General features: G+C 41.3%; 2 protein-coding genes across 8 annotated transcripts in view; one reads left to right on the top strand and one right to left on the bottom strand.

Annotated features, from left to right (window-relative positions):
* The first annotated feature begins 2127 nt into the window (after positions 1–2127).
* USP1 (ubiquitin specific peptidase 1) lies at positions 2128–15283 on the top strand. Its single transcript, XM_028733247.2, has 9 exons — positions 2128–2534; positions 3480–3712; positions 5249–5378; positions 7537–7632; positions 8520–8680; positions 9222–9919; positions 11086–11256; positions 11972–12173; positions 14277–15283. The coding sequence occupies exons 2-9, from the start codon at positions 3543–3545 to the stop codon at positions 14995–14997; spliced, it is 2349 nt and encodes a 782-aa protein (XP_028589080.2). The 5' UTR covers positions 2128–2534; positions 3480–3542; the 3' UTR covers positions 14998–15283.
* Positions 15284–16525: 1242 nt separating this feature from the next.
* Positions 16526–24401, bottom strand: part of DOCK7 (dedicator of cytokinesis 7) — a 108644-nt gene continuing 100768 nt past the window's right edge. For 5 of the 7 annotated variants that reach the window (XM_077928660.1, XM_077928662.1, XM_077928666.1 and 2 more), the window contains 7 exons: positions 23909–24034; positions 22366–22455; positions 21569–21805; positions 20099–20242; positions 19120–19226; positions 17360–17527; positions 16526–17025 (listed from right to left, as the gene is read on the bottom strand). In XM_077928660.1, the coding sequence (XP_077784786.1) occupies positions 16983–17025; positions 17360–17527; positions 19120–19226; positions 20099–20242; positions 21569–21805; positions 22366–22455; positions 23909–24034 (915 nt within the window). In that variant the 3' untranslated portion in view covers positions 16526–16982. Of the gene's footprint in view, positions 17026–17359; positions 17528–19119; positions 19227–20098; positions 20243–21568; positions 21806–22365; positions 22456–23908; positions 24044–24401 lie in introns of all 7 variants that reach the window. The other 2 variants (XM_077928661.1, XM_077928665.1) reach the window with 1 other exon arrangement.

The raw sequence follows: 24401 nt of genomic DNA, 5'->3' as shown, positions 1-24401 counted from the left end.
TACCATTCTTCCTATTCAAGGAACCCACCACAAAGGATATACTATTTTCTCGATGCATGATATTGGAGTTTACACTTGTCAGAAATGACTGGGGCATAAAAGACCCCCCCCCCCAAAAAAACCAACAACCCAAAATAGGGGCCCATTAGATTCATGTTTTGCTTAAAATGGAACAAAACAGGTTATGACTACACATCCTGTGTTCTAACACTGAGCAGCTTTCCTCATCCTGGTGCCCTCCAGTTTGCTGAGGTTGATGTGACTTGTAGTCCAAGACATCTGGAGGGCACCAGGTTGGGGAAGGCTGCCCTAGACCAAAGCAACTTCATCAATGTACCAAAGCAAAGGGATTTTCAGTTGGTGCTGCAGTGCTCCAGTTATCAGATTCACCTGTCGTCCCTTGATTTGGCAAAATACAAGCCCAAGTCAAAATTTTGAAAATACAGTGGTACCTCGGGTTATATACGCTTCAGGTTACAGTCTTCGCTAACCCAGAGAACAGAAATCGTGTGGCGGCAGCGGGAGGCCCCATTAGCTAAAGTGGTGCTTCAGGTTAAGAACAGTTTCAGGTTAAGAACGGACCTCCGGAACGAATTAAGTACTTAACCTGAGGTACCACTGTAGTACAAGGCAATGTTATCTGATAACTTTCTATTTACCTTTTGAAAAGGCTTTCCTATTCAATTCTGATATCAGTCCCCACCCAAACCTATATCGACCAAACTATTCTTTTGATCTTTGCACTATTATATCAACTGTTTGCCCCAGCAACGTTTCTCACTAAAGTTTCTATGCCTTAAAAGTCTACATGGCACAAATGGCCAACTGGACATTCCCCACAACAAGGCTGTGAAAGGGAAACATTGGGACTTACTATACATTCATTTTCTTTAGGGGGTGAAGGGTATCCTTGTATATATGGGATCCAATGCCATCCACCTGAGCGTTCTCAAATAACTCAAATGTGAAATTGCTGATCTTCTAAAAGGTGAGAAGCTTGAGGGTCTTCTAAACACTTATAAAACATCCTGCCAATCCAACTGCAAATACAGGTCAGTACACTGTTATCTCCCTATTGCTGGGGCCTGAATGTGGAGACTTGTGAGGGAATGGCTAGTCACGAACAAAATCTGATTAATACTGCAGATTAATTGCTGAGACCGAAAGAGGAATTTACAACAATCCTGCAAAGTAGTACAGTGTTGAAGTCCCTCCGACTCCCTGGTGGTAGAATGGCAACGCTGGGTGAAGAGCTTGCCCAGCTGATCATAGCAGAAGCCCCGGTGGAAGGAATGAGTAGCTGTCTGCACTGGAGGCAAGTTGTGTAATCAAAGCAATCGCCCTAATCCTGTTTTCCTCTTTCTTCCCTGACCCCAAAGCAGTTTTATGAGGGCATATTCCAGTCCACGGGGATCTTTCAGTCTTACTACTATCAATGTGTCAGCCTCCTTTCACAAGTTTCCGTTAAGGAAAGAGTGGTTTGATCTCTTTTTTTTTAATTGTTGCGAAGGAGTAATTTTAGCCTTAGGCCAGGTATTTGGCGATGCTGGCTGGGGCTGATCGGAGTTGCAACATTTGTAGGACAGCAAGTTTGCCAAGTTGGTGACTCCCAGCTCCTCCTCACAGCTTCTTATTTTCTGATCATTACTGGTTTGCCTTTCCAGCACCCCAGGGTGCAGCAAATTACTGTAGTCAATTGCATTGCAGATGCTCTTGTGTCAACTTGATGCAGATACTTCTCGCCTTCACTTCCGAGAAGCCCAAAACGAGCATTAAAAGTCAAAACGGAAATCGCCAGCGCGTGTGAGTCTACACTTTTTTAATAGATCTACGACTCCACCTAGTTTCCCCTTTCGCGCCTTTTTCTCTCCCCTACGTTCCTTCAGGCCTCTGCGTCCCAGTAACCGTTACACTGTCACTTTTAAAACAGCACTCTGCTTTTCTTCTGGCCTTGCGGGTAAAGTGATTGGCTAGTCAAAGCAGGCGATTGGTCAAGCGACGGAGCAGGGTGGGGCCGATTCGTATTTCCTTTTCTTCAATCCGTCTCCTGTTGGCGGCGGGCTTTAAGCTTTCCAGCCAGGCCTCTACCGTTGCACGCGCGCGTTTCCGCGAGGACCCTTCCGAGCTGTCCAAGCCATCCGCCTGAGTCTAAAAGAACCAGGGAGGCAGGAAGGCAGCGATTTTGCTTGCACCAGAAGCGGGGCCGAGCCTCAAACCATCTAGGGAGGCAGTTTGCCGAACTTTTCACCACCTCAGCGGGCGGCGACCGCTGCTATTACCAAACCGGCATCCGTTCAGGGCAACCCCTGAGTCTCCAGGCGCGAGAAACGCGGTGGGGGAACGAGGGGGTCCTGGCGGTGTGCAAAACGCGCCAAGTTTCCCGTCGTGGGCGGGTGGGTGTGTGAGTGAGCTTGGAGGGACCCCAGATCCCCTCAGTCTATAGAGCAGCTGGGGAAGGGGCTATTCCGGGGCAGCGCCCTCCCGCGCCTCGCCCACGGGGACCTGGCCAGGACGAGAAGATGTAGCGGCGGCGGGTGAGGAGATGCGGCGGCCGCGCCACCATGAGCGAGCGAGCGGGCGGGGGCGCGCGTTTCTTTCCTGGCGACGGGTGGGCACCTCTGCCTGCCTTTACCGCCGCCTCGTTCCCCGGGGGGGGGGGGTTCCGAGGGAACGACTGCGGGCCGCCGCTGGTTCTCTGGCGCTTCGAGCCCCAGCCCTGCCTGAGGAGAATTCAAAGAATATTTCGCTCTCCTTTTCACCCTTGAGGTGGAAATTGGTTGTGAAGTGGAAGGCGCGCTACGGAACTCTCCGCTGCGGTTTTTTTTTTTTTTTTTAATTTGGTCTGTCACGGGCGGAGCCAGGCATCGTGTGGAAAGGGGGGGATGCGGAACCTCAGTTAAGTATTTTTATTGATGGGGGGCAGCTGCCCTCCCCCCCTTTCCCTTGGTTCCGCCCGTGGTGTCTGCGCAGGGGAAGCGTGCCTGCCTGCTTCCCACCTACGAAAGGTTTTCTCGGCTTTCGGTTTTCATCCTTGTCGCAGCAAGGAAAGTAACGGGCCGAGAGTAATTTTTGGGGTGGTCGTTTCTCGAGCTGCCCTCAAATCTTAGGGCGGGGTTGTGTACCGGAAAAGTAACGACATCCCGACGTTCTTAAGTCTTAACCTGGGGCGATTTGGGGCTTCAGTCTCCAGTAAATAGGATTTCCGCCCTGGCCGGTAGCGTCAGATTCCTGCACTGTTTCGCTTCTTCTTAACAACCCCAAAAAAGTTCAGAAGCCGCCGACTTTTAATGTCTAGGTCAAAGGGAACTTTGTATTAAGCGGTCGCAGTTTTGAGTTACATCGCTAGCTAATAAGAGCGCAGTTGTGTTTCCCGGCCCACTTCGGCGTGTGCTCCGGTTGCTCTTGTGAAGCTGTGTCGTCACAATACACACTGCCCCTTACAAAACATACAAACGTGGTGTTTTATATACTTTTGACAGGCATGACTACAGGTTGCAGTTTTGTCGTGTTCGTCCCTCGGCGTTCTCTGGTGAGGGGGGAAAATGCCAGGCGTGCTGCCCAGTGACAGTAGCGGGCTTTCAAGAGGCACCCCCACGAAAAGAAGCAGACTTTCACTGAAGTTCTTTCAGAAAAGGGAAACAAAAAGAGCTCTGGATTTTGCAGAATCGGCAGAAAATGAGCAAAAGACTTCAGAATATGAATGTTCTGAAATGTATGTAAGCATTTATTTTTCAGTAACTCATCACAATGTGCAGAGAACATTTAAAGGCATTTTGGTGGATCTTCATTTCTATATTTGTGTTACAGTGTATGCTTAAAGTTCTGTATCAGTTATGCAAAATCTTACTGGCTGTGCTTAATTACTGTAACTACACATATTTGCATTGGCTTATGTATATCCCAGCCTTCAGTTGGCTTTTAATGTTTTCTAACACAAAACTGTAATGGTAAGCTGTTAACATAATGGATTATGACTGAAATCAGTTTGATTACTGGTATTCTATCTTGGTGACAATTTGTTTTGTATATAGGTAGCATTACATACATTCTGTGCTAATTGAGGGTAGAACCGGCAATAATACAACCCAAGTTTAAGTTTTCAAAACTCCATTGAGCCCAGTGGAAGAGATTTAGGAATGTACTAGACCCTGAACTTTTTTCTGTCAAAGGACTTAGCAGAGTTGGATAGAGAGTACCCTACATAGCCTGCTTTGGGTGGAATAACAAAAAGTGAACTGTTTGTTTAAAACATTAAATTTGGTAGAAAGGTTTTATAGGATACAGGCCTAAGAATATGTAATGGGAAGTAAGAACTACTGTATTCTGTGTGATTAACTTCTACACACAAGATTGTGCTGCACACCTTCATTCTTGATTGCAGGTTTCTTACACTTTAGTAGGCTGTTTCCATATGAGAATTTTTTTTTTTAAAAAAATAAGGTGTCAAAATGGAAAACTAATTCAATAGGCTGCACTGGGAATAAACTTTAAATCCTGGTCTAATTATGGCCATACAGTATATTGTTGGCCTAATACTCCTGTGAAAACGGGAGCTTGTGTGGGATAATAATACTTTAGCTATTGAAGAATTTCTGGCCAGAAAGAAATCTGTTATGTTGTCAAGGAAAACGCAAGAGTTATCAATACCATTTTTGTACTTATAATTTTTGTTCTTTAATTATCTTATTGTACAGTTAGAGACGGCTAATTCATTATTTTTGGAGTGTGAGTTTTATGTGGTACCTCAATAGTGGTACTACATAGAGCTCACCCCGTTGTGGTGATTCAAACCGCCAACCTACTGATCAGCAAGCCCAAGAGGCTCAGTGGTATACCACAGTGCCACCTGCGTCCCTTGCTCTGTCCCAGCTCCTGCCAACTTAGCAGTTCGAAAGCACACCAGTGCGAGTAGATAAATAGGTACATCTGCGGCAGGAAGGTAAACGGTGTTTCTGTGCGCTCTGGTTTCTGTGTTCTGTTGTGCCAGAAGCGTTTTAGTCATGCTGGCCACATGACCCAGAAAGCTGTCTGTGGACAAACGCTGGCTCCCTCGGACTGAAAGTGAGATGAGTGCCGCAACCCCATAGTTGCCTTTAACTTGACTTAACTGTCATGGGGTTCTTTACCTTTTACCTTACTACATAGAGCAGGGATTAAGAAGCAGTATTTTAGTAAAATCAATTTCTAAATTTAGAAGACATCTTGCACATGTGTATTTTGGAATAAAATATCTTTTTTTGTATGACAGTGACCAGGTAGTTCCTGCAACACAGCCACTTTCACCGTCCCCTATCTGCTGTGAGAAGAAAGACAACATGCTACCTTTTGTGGGCTTGAACAATCTTGGTAACACGTGTTATCTTAACAGTATACTTCAGGTAAATTCATAACGGTTAAAAATATAGTGTTGTCTAAAGTAATTTTCTGTGAATTAAGGGAATTAAAAGCTTACTTGGTAAGTATTTACGTGTGCTGCATGAAGGAAGCAACAGAGGAAAGAGGCTGTAGAGAGCAAGATTTTTACCTTTCTCTTATTGTAGACCCATTGGACAATATTAAAATTTATTTCATTCCATATATATTCCATCTTTTGTCATGTAACCCACGGCAGCATACTGGTGGTTCCCAGGAGGTGGTGCAGGCACCGACCAGGTTTCAGGACATGCTCATAAGTTGGGCAATTTGCTTTTTGTTATAATCATCCTTTTCCATCTTATGTCCTGATGGACATAAGTTGTGTAACAAATACATTGTACAAACATTGAAGGTATGTGGCAGGCTTTAGGATATTGTTTTCTTAGTATGGTTTGCAAAATATTAAAATGAGGTGTATTTGAAGAGGCTGTACTATGAGTATAATCCATCAAAAGTCAAGCCACTGTCTTTTAACTTCACATTTTCAGAGGAAGTGCTTTAAAAATACTTGCTTTACCTAGCTCAAAGGGAAAACAAGGAAAACTAAACATGAAAACAACATTAAAACCATAGTACTGATAAAACCTGCAGTAGCTTGACCCACTATGCCTCCTTTGTCCAAACATCTGCTAGATCAAAGCAGTTTCACCTGCCTATTGATAACCAGGCCTTGTCAGGAGATTGGAGTACCAAAATCGAAGCAGAATGATTGAGAAAACTTGGATACATAAGCTATGTAGCATAGCTTTATTTCTGTTTGAGTTTGTTTGGTTTTTTGTAATGGATGTAACCTTAAAAAAATAAAAATGGGAACTTTGAAGCCAGTATATGGCATTTAGAAATAATACTCAAACAACATGAATGAAACAGTGGGGCAGGGGGAAAGTTCTTAAGAACCAATGTACTGTAAAACACTTTTTAAAAATAACAGTATAGGGTGGTACCTCTAGATACGAACGGGATCCGTTCCGAAGCCCTGTTTGCATCCTGAAGTAAACGTAAGACGCGAGTGCGCAGGTCGCATTTCGCTGCTTCCACGCATGCGTGTGACGTCATTTTGAGTGTCTGCGTGAGCGGCGAAACCCGGAAGTAATACACTCCGTTACTTCCGGGTCGCCATGGAGTGCAACTCGAAAATATTCATCCCGAAGCTACTTCAGCCCGAGGTATGACTGTAATCAGATTTCAGAATAATCAGATATAGTTATGACCACCTGTTTACTATTAACACCTTATATACTCAGCAATTTATTAAGGCCTGACACTCATTCATCATAGAGACATATGATTAAGATTTATCTTGACAGTCTGGTTCTGTCTTATTTTGCAACAGATATATATATTTAGACTTATTTATTCACTTCTGTTTATCTACAGTTACATCTGTTGATGCCAACTTCTAAATTTGTATCCTATTCCTCCAAGGAACTCAAAGTGGCACGTGCATTGGGTCATCCTACATTTATTATCTTGCTTTTTCTGCAAGTTTGGGTAAAACTGCACAATCAAATCAATGGCTTAATAAACTAGTTTATTAATGAGTGGCATAACCCTTCCATGCCCTTTTGTTCTACCCACTGAGCAAATGGCTAAGCAGTTCAATATTCTGTTTATAAAAATAGGTTTCTGTTATACATGAGCCTGGAAACCTATGGTTAATGACTTGTGAGGATATTAAGCTATGGTTTGAAGTTAGCTTATTATCTTGGCTTGATTGCAAAGGTGTTATATACACCCATAAGCCAGGATATAATTTTTTGTGAATCAGGCCATCTAGCGGTTGGTCCAAGGTCAACCAGTGTCCTTCATGACTTAGCAGGGATTTGAAAGCAGGCCTCCCTGATCTAAGTGAAATGCTCATTCTGCTACATCACACAAATAAATACCGTATTTTTTGCACCATAACACTCACTTTTTTCCTCCTAGAAAGTAAGGGGAAATGTCTGTGTGTGTTATGGAGGAAATGCCTACGGGTGGCATGCCTACGGATTTTCCTCCTCTAAAAACTATGTGCGTGTTATGGTTGGGTGCGTGTTATAGAGCAAAAAATACGGTAGCTAAATATGTGTTTCACAAATTCTGTTTTCCTTCATTGTACTGCATGCCTTGTTCCTATTTTAGGTGCTTTATTTTTGCCCTGGCTTTAAGACTGGAGTGAAACAACTATTTAATATAATTACAAACAAGAAGGAAAGCTTAAAAGGTGACACTGATAAGGTGAGAACATACTATCTATTATTGGGCATATTGTACATAACAAAAGTTAGTATATCATTAGTTCAATATAAACAAATCCTTCCATTGGAAGAAAGTTTATTTTGAAAGATGTCACTTCTGTAGCAGGGTAATTTAGACTCGGCATGCCTTTAGAGGTGCTAGCCCCATTAGCACAAAGCAGTTTGCATTGAAACCACTTGCTATAAGGCTGGACGGTGGGTGGAAACTCAGTTTTAAGTGGTTTGGATGCAAACCACTTTTATGTAATGGAGCAAGCCCCTCTGAAAGAGCACTAAACCTCCATCAGCTTATTGATGCTAACAGGTAGCCCTACCTGCAAAGGTGTTTTAGGGAACTCATTTTAGGATCCTGATTGTTCCATAGTAGCTGTCTATACCTGGTGTCTTATGTGATGTCAGATGTGGGGCAGGCGAACATGGTTTGCAGGAAATGACCTTGTGGGTAAAAGTAGGACACCTGAATGCTGGTTGTTCCTCACCCTTGTTTTAGGACTAGTCAAATGTGTTCCAGGATAGACAGATGATGCCTTATATGGTATCTTTTTATATGGTTTGGCATAGAATTAGGACTGAAGCACAATGAAGATTCGTTTGTTAGTGTAGTTCTATAGTCACTTTCAGACAGTAAAAGGGTCATTGACTTCAGTCTTTGGCATTAAGTAAATGACAACCTAATACCGATACAATGATAACATTTATACATTTGAAATTTTGTATCACAGAATCATAATAACTTGAGCTGATGTGCAAAATGAAATTAAATACTTCAATATTATGAAAAAGGATTATAAAATTATGTAACTAGCTAAAAAGAAGGCAAGAAAATTAACTTTCAAATGCAAACACTTATTTTCTCTGTCTTTACAGGGGGGGAGTAAAGAAGATTCTCTTGCAAGCTATGAATTGGTCTGCAGTTTACACTCCTTGATTGTTTCAGTTGAACAGCTTCAGGCCAGCTTTCTCTTAAATTCCGATAAATACACAGATGAACTTGCAACTCAACCAAGAAGACTACTAAATACGCTTAGGTACAAAAGATGTGTTTCTAACTATTTCTGAAGCAAATGTTATGGAATCTTGTAATTTGCTACTGGAAGACAGCCTTTTAAGTTTATTGAATTATTCCTATTCACAAATATATTCTGCAGCATCTTCTTACAGTAGATGTGTTCATTTCTAGTCACTTGATAATGTGAGGTAGCTCAGCAACAATGCCGATTAGAGTTTGAACCTGTTCTGTCATCTCTCAAATCAGTCAAATTTAAATGACTGATAGGCAAAACTAATAAATTATCTGTAATATACTAGTTTTTACAAAAAATATATCTCCAAAATTCTAAATACATAATAGCCTGCAAAACTGAGCAACTTCATGAAGCTGTACATCTACCTCCTCATTTTAATTTTGGATCCCCCAAACACAGCGTAGTAACTTGAATTGTACTTAAAATGTGTTCCCAAGAAGGGCACCTGCCAAATTTGGTTATGCTCATGAATCCCTGTCTAAACTGTGTCATTAAGCTATTTTTTGACTGTGTATATTAGGTAATGTATTGTATTTTTTTTAAGGGAACTGAACCCCATGTATGAGGGATACTTGCAACATGATGCCCAAGAAGTATTGCAGTGTATATTGGGACATATCCAAGAAACATGTCAGCTGTTGAAGGAACAACTGAAACCCAGATCACTAGACGAGCCCACAGCTGAACTAAAGAAAACTACTAATCAGGATATTGGCAGTACTGGTATTGTTGAGGAAGATGTTAGTTTGATCTCTGACCAAGCTATTGAGGATGGTGAAGATAAAACTAATGGAAATGCAAAAAGAAAAAATGATACAGAGGATGGCAATGAAAAGAAAAAATCCAAAGTTTCCAAAGAGAAAAATGGAATAGAAGAGAATCAGAGACGGACCAGGTCAAAGAGAAAAGCCCTGGAGGAAAAACTAGAAAATCAATCTGAAGCAACCATTAAGCATTGCATTGAAAATGAAAATACAAAACCAACCCATAAAAAATCCAGACTTCGATTAAATTGGTTAAAATCTTCAAGCAAGCAACCTAGCATTCTGTCCAAATTTTGTAGTTTGGGAAAGCTGACAACAAACTTGGGGTTCAAAGAGCCTGTTAAAGAAATAGAAAACTCTGGATTCACAGACAGTTTCCGCAAGTGTGAAAATGGCAGCCAAGGAACAGAAGACTATTGTGATCCATCATCTATTGAAAGCACTGTCGAAAAAGAAATTGAAAAACGATGCCAGAGAGGTTAGCCTTATGAGTAACTTATGTGTGTGCCCAGTTTGCTGAGATCACCTGGCTACATTTTTGTGTTTTCATTAGTGGTAAAAGAGATGGAACAAGTCACATGAATTGCCTCCTTGGCTTGGCTCTTTTTTCTTTTTCTTTTTATACCACAGTCAAGCTATGAGGGCTGTACATGTTTTGTGGCTTATTAAGACTACAGTTGTATATTATATACTAGGAAATAAGCATTTAACTCAGTGGGCTTACTTCTGAGTAAACATTTTAGGATAGCACTGTAAACCTAGGAGCAAGACTACTAACCCAACCATGTTTCATGGCTGGGTTTTGTGTCTCACTTTCTCCTGATATTAACTATGCATGGTGGGACACAGGGTGGAAAGAGATTGAGATATGTGTTTAGTTCCAGCAGTGTAGCTTTCTTGTAGGGCAAAGCAAAGATGGCTGATACTTGCCCTAAGCAAGCAGAACAGTGGCATATTGCAGGGCTGGGTTAACTAGATGTGATTTGGCAAATATAACAAGCCAAAATGTAATACAGCGAAGGTCAGTGTTTTAACATTTCTAATACTTCTGGATTTAATGAAAATTAAATCAATAGTTTTAGTATTCTTTAAAACAAAAACTGAGAATACTGGGATTTCTTTGTAGGGGTAGGTTGGTAAAGTTCTTTTTTAGATGCAAGAAGCTGCCTAGAATGGTTAAGCCTGTATGCTAAAGGATCTTTTATCTTGCCCTATGGAAAACTGTTTCCTGCATAATGAATGATTCTTCTTCTCATACTCCTTTTTGAGTAAACATGCTTAGGTGTGTGCTGGTTGCATCTAAAAGATAGGGCTGTAATGACATTAGCTGGTTCAATATCAAGAATATACCCCCAGTGTAGTGCCTAATAATTGAAGTTCCTAATAAGAACTACATTGCTCATATGGAGTGGGATCTAAAGAGATCCAAAGAGCTGTGGATGGAGCTTCCTGCCTTGGCATACAGTTTTTGAACTATACTTTGGAGCATTTCCTCTTGCTGTTTCAACTGCTCAAAGATAAGGGATTTGGAGTAGTGTCAGATGCAGTATGAGGAGCTGCAGTAAGATGATGAAATTCAGAGAACTCTGATAATATCTATTCAGGAAAAGAGTTTAACCTAATCTGGTATGTGCTTTACCATAGGTTCAGAGTTAGCTGTCTTCGATTTAGTGGAGAGACTCTTCCAGGGTCAGTTGGTGTTACGAACACGATGCTTAGAGTGTGAGAGTTTCACTGAGAGAAGAGAAGACTTTCAAGATATTAGTGTGCCAGTGCAGAAAGAAGAGTTCTCAAAAACGGAAGAGAATTCTGAAAGTAAGTATAAACCACAGTAAATTTTAAGTCTGCCTGTGATTCACATGCCTGTGTTTGGTAGGTGTATGCATACTTTCCTTGCCAACTGTAGTTAAATTCTTGGTGTACATTTCTGTATATAGTTTTATCATTTCTTTTTAAGTTGTATCCTGACAACTTGTCACAACTCCCATCATCCCTAGCTAACAGGACCAGTGGTCAGGGATGATGGGGATTGTAGTCTCAAAACACCTGGAGGGCTGAGTTTGCCTATGCCTGCTATAAAATGTCCCCATTCTGGTTGCTTAGAAATGTGTGATCATACCAGTCTCTAACGTGCTGAAATGAAGCATGGCAATCTACGTAAGACAGATACTTCCTATAATACAGGTCTTAGTATTTGGAAGGGTGCATGGCTCTAGGATTCTGCAGGTTTCTAGGATTGTGTTAATCCCCTTCCCCACCTCAAAGAAACTGCTTTCTGTTTGGTTGTGCTGAAGTGGTTCTGGTTTAGTATGGAGATTAGAAATGGGCTTTGGAGAGTCATGAAATCACAGCAGAGCATAAGCTTGGGAACCCTGATGTGTAATTCGGTGTGTAATTCTCTAGGATTCTGACACTTTTAAAAGCATTTGCTCACATGTCCTGCACTCATATTATCGTGGTCAACAACCTGATTTGTATTTAACTGTTTACAGTATTGGGCAAACTAAATATAAGCAACTTTCTTTTGTAGTTTCTCCAGATCCCAAAACAGAAGTGAAGACTCTGAAGTGGGCAATTTCCCAGTTTGCTTCAGTGGAAAGGATTGTGGGAGAAGATAAATATTTCTGTGAAAACTGTCGTCATTACACAGAAGCTGAACGCAGTCTTCTATTTGACAAAATGCCTGAAGTTATAACCATCCACTTGAAGTGCTTCGCAGCTAGAGGATTAGAGTGAGTATAGTGAATAAACCACATTGAACAACCTGACTACTGGAAGTAAAACTGCACAAATATAAAATAATAAAATGGAACCCACATCAAGTGAATTTAACTTCTGGAAAGAAGAGCCTGAACTATATTGTTAGGTATCCCAAAATATACTGTTGAGATTGTGCTTCCCATGGAATTTGCACAGTAGCTCAGTTCCTCTAAGCATGAAGGGGGAGAGAGCAGTGGGACATATCCTGCAGCTTCTTACATCCTTACAACAAAGATATACACTCATGGGGATCTTGTGTGATCAGTGTTTCTGAATGCAGGGAGGGAAGATATATATAGGTGCACAAAGACTTCCAGAAATGGTGTGCCTAAAATTATTTGTTCTTGCCACTACTTTTGAAATAAAATACAAAATTAGTCAGACCATATGGGGTGTTAAAAGTTTCCAAATTATATGCATGCAAATATCCCTCCTATGGCAAGATCTGCCAGCACAAGCAGCTCAGGATGCAGTGGATCTCCCAATCCTAGTTTAGTTTAGCCTGGTGTAAGTTGCTTAACCCGCTTGAGCTGAAGCTGGTGTTTGTCCTCAAAACGGGGTGTAGTGGGGCAGGACTAGGGAAGGCTGGAGTCTAAGCTCATACAGCTCAGTCACATGACCTGGCAACCTACTGTAGAACACTTATTTTTAAAAGGCTTGTTTTCCCTCAACCAGGTTTGGCAGAAGCAGCCCTGCTGCTTAATGGAGTTTGCATCTGGTGTAATTTTACAGTGGCTTAATTTACATCAGCATGCTTCCAGAGGATTGCTCCCTTAGTGTGCATGTACCTTTAAGCAAAATCCTCCTTCTAAAATAAAAGTCATGTGCTTCATTGTCATTACTTTGGTCACAGTCAAGTACTTTCTTGTAACTCACGCTTTGTTGGGAAAGCAGCCAATATTAAATTCTTCTCACCTGGTGGTGAATATTTTCTTCAACAGGTAGACCGTGCTAAAGCAGACCTAAATACTACAAAGTGTACAGTTGTCTAGAGAAATAAAAATAAATTAGGCAATAGTACAATAATAGTATTTTATGTGAGCGTGCCTAAACTAGCAAGCACCCCATTAGCCAGGAAAGACTGCTGGGTAGCTTCCTTGATTGCTTCTAGGCACGGTGAGAATCAATTGTCTTGGCTTATTTGCCATTATTTTTTCACTAGTTGCAAACTCTCAAAAGCCTTAAATGATTAAGATCTATCCACTAATAAATGTGTGTTAGAATATGTATCCTATTCTTCCCACTGTTTCTTGTATCTCATGGAAGGTCTTAACAAATATTTTAAAACAAGTATCTCTTCCACTGTAGTCCCACATTATATCTATTTAGGTCATGTTCATAATACATAAAATATATTGCCAAATAAACCCTGTTCTTAATTTTCCACTATTATATGGCTTTTCTTGCTATTTAAACACCAATCAGCATATAATTATAGACTATCTTTTGTAAGCTTTCAAACATTAGATACCTCAGGCAAAAACCAGTGGATTGTAATAAAAACAAGGCAACCAACAGTTCCTGCTGTTATTTTACTGGAAGTTTAAATTAAAGGCATATCTGAAATTGAATTATCTATTGAGTGGATTCTCTCAACTGTCCCCAATATGAATTTCACTGTTGCGAAACATGAAATTATTTTACAATTTGTAAGTGCAAAGAGATGGGGGGAAATTAGCTGGTGTCTTGTTGTAATGCTTCTTCAGAAATACGTATGCAAATTGCTTACCTATTGGGCTGTCTTTTGAAATACCTAATTGTCAAAAAAAAATAATTTACCTTTGTAATAGTTTAAAAAATGAAAGAAGTTGCGGTTGTTCAGTCACTTGATTTGTTACAGCAAGAAATTAAGTACAGTATCTTAATATGTTGGAGATCTAAAACCTAAGCACTAGAGTACCTCATTTTGGTTCAAGGTTTGCAATATTACTTGGTGATAATGCAAATTTAAGAGAATCCAAGTTTAAGAGTGACTGATATCCTAGAGCAACAGGAAAGCAAACTAGCTGAATTTTAAAATTTAAAAGAGCTGTGCAAAGTGACAACATAACCTATTTATTACATTTCTCCCCAAGGTTTGATTGTTACGGTGGGCTGTCCAAGATAAATACTCCTTTACAGACACCTCTCAAGCTGTCTTTGGATGACTGGAGCATAAACCCAGGCAACGAAATATATGGACTGTTTGCTGTAGTGATGCACAGCGGTATTACAATCAGCAGTGGGCACTACACAGCCTCTGTTAAAATTACAAATTTGGATAGCTTGGAATTGGACAAGGACAATTTAACAAGTGATCCATTTTGTAAAATTCACCCAGAGCCACTGAATGAACAAGAAGCAAGAGCTGTCACTGAGGACTATGACGACGGTGAGGTCTCCTTTAGAGTCAGTGGAAGTGCTCAGCCTAACAAAGGACTGAACAAAAAGAATATAGAAGCTGTGGGGCTTCTTGGAGGACAAAAAAGCAAGCTGAACTGTGATTTGCCAAGCAACAAAGCAACCCATTCTGAGATGATGGCTAACATAGTCACTGAAACTAAAAATGCAGAGCATAGCCATGCTAAAGGAGTTGCGGAGTTTGAACGCTGTGAGCAAACTGATCCTGCTATTGGACTAGAAAATAAAGCAATGCATATAATGCAGAGCTTGAAAGAGTATGAGGGGAAGTGGCTACTTTTTGATGATTCCGAAGTGAAAGTTACAGAGGAAAAAGACTTTCTCAACCTTCTGTCCCCCATTTCCTCATCTACATCTACTCCTTACCTGCTGTTTTATAAGAAAATTGTAGAGTGAGGTTGTATTTTAACTATGTAAATAAGTTTAGCATCTGATCAGCACTGAAGAGCACCTATGAAGCTACAGAATGATTCACCAGACTAAGATTCTGTAAAAATGAGATGATTTTTTTAAAGTGGGTAATTATCTTTATAGATTATATACAGATCATAGCAATACAAACCTGTATATATAGTCTGTTGAATAAAATGCTTTAAGAGCACAGTAGCATTTAAAGGTGGTTCTAATTTCGTCACACTACTCATATTCGCTCTCTTTAAAAATAAAGTTATTTGTACTCATATTCTAGAGTGTATAGTTGATATAAATAAATCCAATTGCTTTTGCAAACAAAAAAATATTTTTTCTTTATTTCTAAAGCCATAAGACCTGAAAAAGTAATTGCTTTGTGCCCTTACCCTTCTCCATTGTTCCTCATATAGTCAAAATATGTGGTGGGATGCTCATCTCAGTTTCAAGGTAGGAATGCATACATGACTTGGTGTTTCAGTTTTATTTCTGAGTTCAGGTTAAGCTATTTTAGTATAAATATTTAAACCACTGAATTTTTTCTTTAAAAGATAAGCATAGCTAGGTACCAATACAGAGGGATCCAGTTTCTAAGGACCACTTCACATTTTAGGCATGCAGTACTTTTGAAGGCAACAAATGCATGAGTTGCATAAGGGAGGTTTGATTGGTTGGTACTTTCTATTGAATGTACATGTGATGCTAAAACTAGGTTTGCTTTTGTGTAATCTGTAAACTGAATTTTCAATGTACTCCACTTACCTTAACACTATTCTAACAGTAGTGGCTTTTACAGATTTCATCCCTTTCAAATATGATTTGTAATTGAACACAAGGTGGACTAAAGGTATTTTTGGCTAAAGGCAGTTACCACATTTTCCAGTATGATGGTATAGTTTTCGAAGAGAATCAAAAAATTTTGCAGTAGGCATATCTACTGAGAAGTTAGTCACTGCTTTAGAGTTTTTTCTCTGTATTAAGTGGTTTACAAATGTTTGTCAATCAACTGAATTGAATTGGGGCTTACTCTCAAATAAGGGGTTAGGATTGCAGCCTTGATGCTGAACTAGCAGTTTGCAAAAAACAGGCACCACTGAAGCGGTAGTAGTGTTATGTAATTAATACATCATGTGAACACCCAGTCTACTTTATACAAGTCCTTCCTTCCTGTGCAGCATCCTTTGCTGAAGCCAGCTTAGCCTTGCAGCAGGAATGAAAGAGACGAGCTACTTATCACCTCATGTCTGCTTGAAAGCCAAAAGTCCCTGCTTCACTTTCAGTGACCCAAAACAGTATTTGAAACTGGAAATTAGAGCTTTAGAAATAGGTTGGCTTTTGTGGACCCACATATCCCCAAGGTCATCCCAGCATTTTGAGGCACAAGCCCAATGTAACCGTAGCCACGTGACACAAAAGTTTAAAAATGAAAGCATCCCTAAAAAGCATTTTGTACTTACCTTTCTCTAGGATCTTTTTTCACACAAAGATGAATTTTAAAAGCTGGCACACCAAGAAATAAAGTGTAAACATTCAAATATTTAATGGTACCATTAAAATAAACACTGCATTAAAAATGGTTTAAATGCATTTGCAAATGCTCCTAATATAAAATAAATATATGAACTAAAACAAAAACAAATTTAACATTAAAGAATGCTATAAATAATGGTTGATGCATTTGGAGTACCTCTGAATATTAAAAAATGTCTTAAAAAACAGTTGTGTTTACAGTCTCACCAGTAGTTTGTATACTGCTGCCATGGGGTTAAAAAAGGTTTGAAGTCTATATAATAATTCAGAAGGGAAATTTGGCCACTTAACACTTCCATGTAAATTGGTAAAATGTGTGCATGGTGTCCTGAACAAAGTCCAAAGTTTTATTTCCAAATAAAACTTATAAAAAATTCCCGGTGTTGATGACACTGCACTCATTTGTTCAGTACCTTAAAATTCTTAAGTGTATTTTAAGGTGCTCAGATGTCCATTTTGCGAAGGCTCATTCTGCTGAAGGAATCTCTGGGGAGGAAAAAACAATGAGATAAGCTACTTCCCAAGCTGAACACCAGAGTCTGGTGGTGAGTAATATTCTGCTACACAAAGTGTTTGCATGTGCAGCTATAAAATTAACTAATTCTCCTATCTCAGGGGGTGACTAGAAGCCTAAGGCTCTGGTCTTAAGTGTGAGAAAGAGGGCTTGGGGCCACAGATATAGGGGTGTTAGTAAAGTAATTGTAAGGATTTTATATCACTACAGATAGGAACTTTCAATTTGCCTTCCCATGTACTTTTCCTATCCAGGAGACCTTTTAAAGAAACATTAACAAGAGATGTTAACATATATAAGAATTACCTGTGGCAAGCAGCAGGAAGAACCGTCTTGTATAATTGGGGAATTTTTCTATTGATCAGAGGCTGAAGTGCTTCCTTGAGACGGTGGTAATTTCTTTCAAGCTCCCGCTGATACTCTTTTTGATCTGGACCAATCAGGCTCTTGTTCTTGCGCAGTGCATCTTCACACCTAGAAAACAAAAAAATTCAGACAATAGGAAAGTGACCATAGTCTACCCTCTTGGAGCCAGCCAGCAGCATTGTATCTGTCTCCTTTGCGTACACTCCTTGGGTCACAACACTAATTGCACTTATTTGGAAACATTCGAAACTTCCAACGCAGAGTGACTGCAATGCCAAAATTGGCTTTCACACAATAAAACATCAGTCTTTCTGTTCCTTGGAGTAGATGTCTCCAAGTCATCCTAGAAATCTGATTTCTCTAAAGCTGTCTAACAGCATTTAAAAAGAAATGAAGCTACCTGCTTCTGTACTAAAGCAGCTGGCTATACATGATTCTCCAACGTGTATATAAAAGGTAAATACAAAGCACTGTGAGGTTTTCTGTGTTTCCTTGTTTAACAGCAGGAAAATGCTCACCGTACATGTCCAGAATGCCCCTTGCTTAGACAAGAAAAAAGGGGACTGCTCCTGAAAGGATTATTGTAACTCGCTCTACGTGGGGCTGCCCTTGAGACTGACCCAGAAACTCCAGCGGGTGCAGAATGGTGCAGCGAGATTCCTTACGGGGTCCTCGCTGCAAGATCACATTCACCCGGTGCTATACCAGCTGCACTGGCTCCCAGTGGGGTACAGGATCAGGTTTAAAGTGCTGGTTTTAACCTTTAAAGCCCTATATGGCCTAGGACCCTCGTACCTACGGGACCACCTCTCCTGGTATGTCCCACAGAGGAACTTATGGTCCTCAAACAAAAACATCCTGAAGGTCCCAGGCCACAGCGAGGTTAGGCTGGCCTCAACTAGAGCCAGAGCTTTCTCGGCTGTGGCTCCAATCTGGTGGAACGCTCTGTCACAAGAGACTAGGGCCCTGCGGGGCTTGACTTCTTTCCGCAGGGTCTGCAAGACAGAGCTGTTCCACCAGGCCTTTGGTCAGGGCACAGCCTGACTCCCTCCTTTGGCAATCTTCACAGAACTTTAGCCTAATGGTTGCCATCAATTTGAGTTGAATTAATTTTATAATGAAATGATTTTAGAATGTTGTACTATTTTATTATTGTTAGCCGCCCTGAGCCCGGCTTCGGCTGGGGAGGGCGGGATATAAATAAAATTTTTTATTATTATTATTAGAAGTGCGTCAGCATTCATGGATCAAGGCCAACATGTGCTGGAAGAACATCAGTGCCACCTAATAATGCCAAATCTGTTGTATGCCTTAGTAGTGCTTTTTTGAGGAATGTAGGATAAAGTTTCAAGGAATTTTCTAAATTATGCAGAAATGAATTAAGAAGCAATATACAGTATCTCGGAAGTTGAACGGTTTGTGAACATTCTTTTGGAACCTGAACATCCGACGCGGCTTCCGATTGGCTACAGGAGCTTCCTGCAGCCAATCGAAAGCCATGCCTTGGTTTCCGAATGTTTTGGAAGTCGAACGGATTCTGTTCGACTTCCGATGTACGACTGTACATCGGGGCTGCATGGTGAGAAGGGACTAAAGTAAGTAATCAGACCCGCCACAAGACAATTGATCAACATATCTATCATGATCTTTTTTAGGACAATTAAAATGGGAAAAAAGAGATGTTCATTGAAGCACAATACCTTTTTGTGAAGTCTTTGAAACAAAGCCGTAGTTTATTATGGTGACGGAAGAGCTTAGGATCGTTGGGTATCTCTGATAAGAAAACCTGTGCAACCTCTAGTGGTCCCTTTAAAGAAGAGGCAGGTAGTGAGATACTTCTGCAGGGCTGACTACTGGAATCATTTCACATACATGGAAGACTCCATAGAATTTCTTTAGGCTGTCTCCCCACTAGGACCACACTCCACAACCTCCCTTCTCTTCCTCTCTACGTGGACATTTATGCAACTGCCAAGGAGAAGGCAGAGCTGCACAAGGATTGCTTTCAAATGTTGCCTATAGCAGCTCTAAGGATGCATACAAACAGATCTCAGATTAGGACCCACCACACTCTCATTAAATATGTGTTGACAGTACTTAGCAAAGATTCAAATACTGATTTGGTCTGACACCTACCCCTACTTGTTGGTGGGCACTGACCTCTAGTTTTTAGGTATCACATAGACATGTTTACCTAGGAATAAGTCCCATTGAACTCAACAGGACTTTCTCCGGAGCAAACATGTATTATGTACTGCTATTCAGTGAAATGTCTGCCTTTAAAAAAAAAAGTGAATCTTTTTTTAGAGATGTTCTGTCCTGGGAAGGGGAGATTACTACATCACATGTTCCATTCAATCAAATGTGCACCTCTTGCTTCTGCTGTTAACTCACAGAACCACTTTGCTTCAGAGAGTAAAGCTTGGCGAATGTGCTTCTACACACTCAAATTACTTGCATTTGTACACACTCTGTTAGCCACTACTTCAATAATACTGTCCTCTTAGTTCTTCAATACAAAACAAGTTATTTATATACACTATTATTACTGTTTATATGCAATATATGTTCAGAACCCATTTTTGACAATGTTTTTTAAAATAAGCAAGTCTTAATGGATGTACTCATGGACCTTTGTGATCAAGACACTGACAGGACCTACAGGTTCTGTATCCTTACCTGATTTACCGTTGTGCCTACTGAACCTTGAAGCACCATCTGGAGCATTTTGGGATCTGCTGGATCTTGATGTGTTGCAAAAGCCAACTCTTGGGTTTTCTTTTGCATATCCTCAATGGCGACTTCAATTGGTGTCAAAATGATCTAAGGAAACGAACACAGGAAAATTTAAGAAGAACATCAGGGATTTCCCTTTTCATTGTGATTACGAGAAAATTTAATTTAGACTCCTAAATAAAGGGAGAATCAGAATTGTAGAGTTGGAAGGGACACTGAGGATCATCTAGTCCAACCCTCTGCAATGCAGGAATATGCAACTGTTCCATATCATGCAGGGAATCAAACCTGCAACCTTTGTGTTATCAGCACCACACTGTAACCAACTGAGCTATACAGGTGTCAGGGCTGCCTCAGGTCCCAGCTCACAAGAGACCAACGCCTAGTCCAGTTTATATACTAAGATGTTTATTGCAGTACATTGTACGCTCCACAGCCGAGGCGCGCAGCCCCACGTCTGTTACGCTTAGACCGCTGAAGTCCCCTCTGAGTCAGTCCCTCCTCTGCACCAGTTTAAGAGGGCTGTGCTGCTCCACCTCTTCCTTTCTTTCCTTTTCCGCAGGGTCTTCCTGCCCCCTGGGGTTTCGCCCCTCCTGGATTCCCCTGACGCGGAATCCCCAGACAGCTCTTCCCCCCTCCTGCGTGCTTTGGGACCTGGCTCCTCCTCCGGGCTCCCTGTACTTCCGCGCGCCTCCACATTTGAACTTGGCGCGTGTTCGCAGCCTCTAACCTTCCTCTTGACAGTTACATTACTGCCTGCACTACTCCCCTCCCCTTCCGGGAGGATGTCTTGCTCCGATCTCCCCTCCCTCTCTCCTTTCGGACTTGCTCCTCCTGTCACTGTGGAATCTCCACCCCCTTCACTGCGCTCTGCCGTGGAAGCCGGTCCCGACTCCCAGCTCCCACTCTGGGTTCCCCTGCTGGTCCCCTGCTCCTGATGGGTCTCCCCTGTGACTCCCCTCGACATGACCACAGGCGCCCCCTTTTGGGAATCCTCCGATTCACTTGAAAGACTCATGGAAACCCTCAAGTCATTGTCATCCTCTTCCTCGCTGCCCTGGGATTCTTCCCCCTCGCTCTCTGTCTCCTCCCTCACCTGTGCCTCTGTCCCTGAACCCCTGACAACAGGTGTGTTGATTTTTCTTTTTCCCAGTTGCTAGATGCAAAGAACTACCGAAAAAACTAGAGCAGTTTTCCAGCAATAGTAATCATCAGTATCAAAACCTGACACCTGAAATAAAAGCTCCTCCTGTCCGGCTTTTGCAGTAAAAGCAGCTTTGTAAATGCATCTAAAACATATGCCAATCAATAATCAGCAAGCTGAAACTTTACTGAGCGCATTATTTTTTATGTTAATCATTCCCCCTCTATTTCTGGCATTTCTCCCTCTTAAATTTACAGTTCAGGGCTCACCTCCTCCTTGTGAATGACATTAATCCGGGTTTTAATGTAAGGGAATGCATGTGATGTCGTGAGGATGGTCTTCCTCTTGAACTGTTCATGCAGCTCACCATGAGCTCTGCCATCCAGCGTGAAGGGTGTACAGTACATGAATCGCCGCAAGTTGTAGTTTTTGTCAAAATAGGTTATCCGGTCCTTCATTTCGTACGTGTCAAAGTAAGGCTCCACGTAAGTTATCTGTATATAGGCCTGGGGCAGAAAAACAGACTAGTAGGAATACACTGCAGAATAGTCACCAGCCAACTAGCAACCGCGCATGGCCCTCATTCACTCGTGACGCTGCTCCTGCTGCAGAATTTTTATGTTTGTGAGTGAGCAGCAAGGGGCATTAACCAAGAGACAGAACGAGGCCCACACCAGTGGAAAGCACAACTTGCCGCCATTTTGTCCTCCACACTCTGAACTTATATCTCAGAGCCAGTTGCAAAGATACAAAAGTCTGTGAAAGCAGGCAACTCTTGCCTCAGTCTCCCTGGTGAAAATATAGTATGAAGTGATACAATACATCAATTATATTCTATACCAGAATTGTCTAAAAACTGATACCTGATACCTGTATCTAGACTGAGAGAGGCGTGGGGATAAGGTCAGGGAGATCCTGAGATAAATGGCCCTGGTGCAGCAGCATCTTAGCCACTCAATTTATTTTCTGGAACCATAGTGTGTAGCTATGCACAAGCCAGGAACAAGGGCACTTCTCACACTAGATACAGGAATGTCCAACTTGATACTTATTTTTAGCTTCTTACCTTGTTGGCATCTAATTTACATTTGTCGACAGGGTTAGAGTCCTTAATCACTTCGACAACATCTTCACCAAACCTTTCTCCATAAAAACCCTGAAAATGATCAACAAGATATTGTAAAGTGCAATCTGGAGCAAAGTTTTAAAGGAAGGGTTGGCACATAATGTTAGCAGAATCACATGAAAAACAGTTAGGACTATGGCTGTGGTGTGGGCTATGCCTGCATAACTTTGGGGAACAATTTTTTTTGGGGGGGCAGGAAAAATAATAACGTGGGGGGGAGTCTACCTCAAAGTATTTTGTCAATGTGGACAAATCCCATCATTTTATCATACATCAGACAGTGTGTGCAGCAAAACAAGTTTAAAAGACCACACATTACACACCAAAGCACACACTAAGCCAAGATATGAGTGAGCTTTGTTCCCAGACTGCAGCTGTTTTGTTCTTTCATTCATGAGTGTAGCGATTTAGTCTTAATTAACTGCAGTTAATAAACTATATATATAACTCTCAGTTCAAGCTGGGAAACTATAGTCAATGACTCCTAAACATGCCAGGGTCCTAAGCCAATGTTAAACCAAGGCTTTGTATTCTGGCTTGTTTGGAAGCTCGAAACCATCAGTTCCCAGTTGGAATGTAAGGGGAAACTATAGCTAACTGAAACTTCCTGACTTGCACGAAGCAAAAGGTGAAGCCGCCGTCTGTGGGTGCATGAGGCTCATTCACATCTCAGCTTATTAAGCCAAGGTATGGTTGTCTGAATGCAACCCCATGGCTCAGAACTGGGCTAATCTTGGTACAAGATAAACCTGAGCCTACATTTACCTTGTGGAGGTTTAAAAAGTAAAGTAAACAGGGCTCCTATCTTTGATTGCTCTTTGTGAACGATTGGAAATTACTTGGCCTGAAGGGTCCTTTTCACTAATGCACTGAGCCACAATCCTATTCATGGCTGTCTTGCATATGTGAATGCTACAGCTTATGTGGACAGGACCAAAGGTCAGGTGAACACAGGTTTTTGTTTGTTTGTTTGTTTGTTTTGTTTTTTTGCAGGGGGAGGGAATAAAGTAATCCCTGAACTTGACTCTTTTTATAATTACAATTACAATTATTTATTACTTATACCCCACCCATCCAACTGGGTTGCCCCAGCCACTTTGGCCAGCCCTCCAACACATTAAGATATCAAACATAAAAAGCTTCCTGATAAAGGGCTGCCTTCATGAAGTTGTGTAATTATTTACTTATTTGACATCTGACGGGAAGGCATTCCACAGGGAAAGGGCCACTACCAAGAAGGCCCTCGGCATGGTTCCCTGTAACCTCAATTCTCATGATGAGGTAACCGCCAGAAGGCCCTCGGAACTGGACTTCAGGGTCTGGGCTGAACAATGGGGGTGGAGATACTCCTTCAGGTATACAGGGCCGAGGGCTTTAAAGGTCAGCACCAACACTTTGAATTGCATTTGGAAACATACTGGGAGCTCCCTGAAAGCCCATGTAACTACAGGATTGTATTTTAGACTTGCCGAGACCATCTCACCTCTAAGCGATGAGAAATTTCAGCCAATTTTGTTATGGCCGGTTCCTTGTAAACGAACTCTTGTTCATCGAGGTCTCCAAATTTAGTCCCATAAAAACCAACACGGAAGTATGTACCAAACATCCGCTTACCATCCTAGGTGCAGAAAGACGAATAGCATTTCAATACAAAAGCCCCGTCACATCTTTTCCTGCTTTTAACACTCCCTTTGAACACAATGCCATGCAGGAACAAACAAACCAACAAGTAGGGCTAAAGAGAATTGTAAACCAGTTACAGCAAAAAAAAGGGGGGGCACACTAAAATTTAAACCATACACTTACGAGATTTATGGGAAATCTAGCCTCAATCATGCAATGGGATAAAAATCAGTAGCTCGGCATAAGAACGGGACCACTTTAGCAAGCCTAATAGGTTTAGAAAGCAATGCTGGCAATAGTCAAGAAAGCAACCTTACAGAAAGGAACACTGTCATGGCTATTTGCTTTCTTGA

This window comes from Podarcis muralis, chromosome 5 (assembly GCF_964188315.1).
Source record: "Podarcis muralis chromosome 5, rPodMur119.hap1.1, whole genome shotgun sequence".
Taxonomy (NCBI): domain Eukaryota; kingdom Metazoa; phylum Chordata; class Lepidosauria; order Squamata; family Lacertidae; genus Podarcis; species Podarcis muralis.
This window is presented reverse-complemented; position numbering and strand designations above follow the sequence as displayed.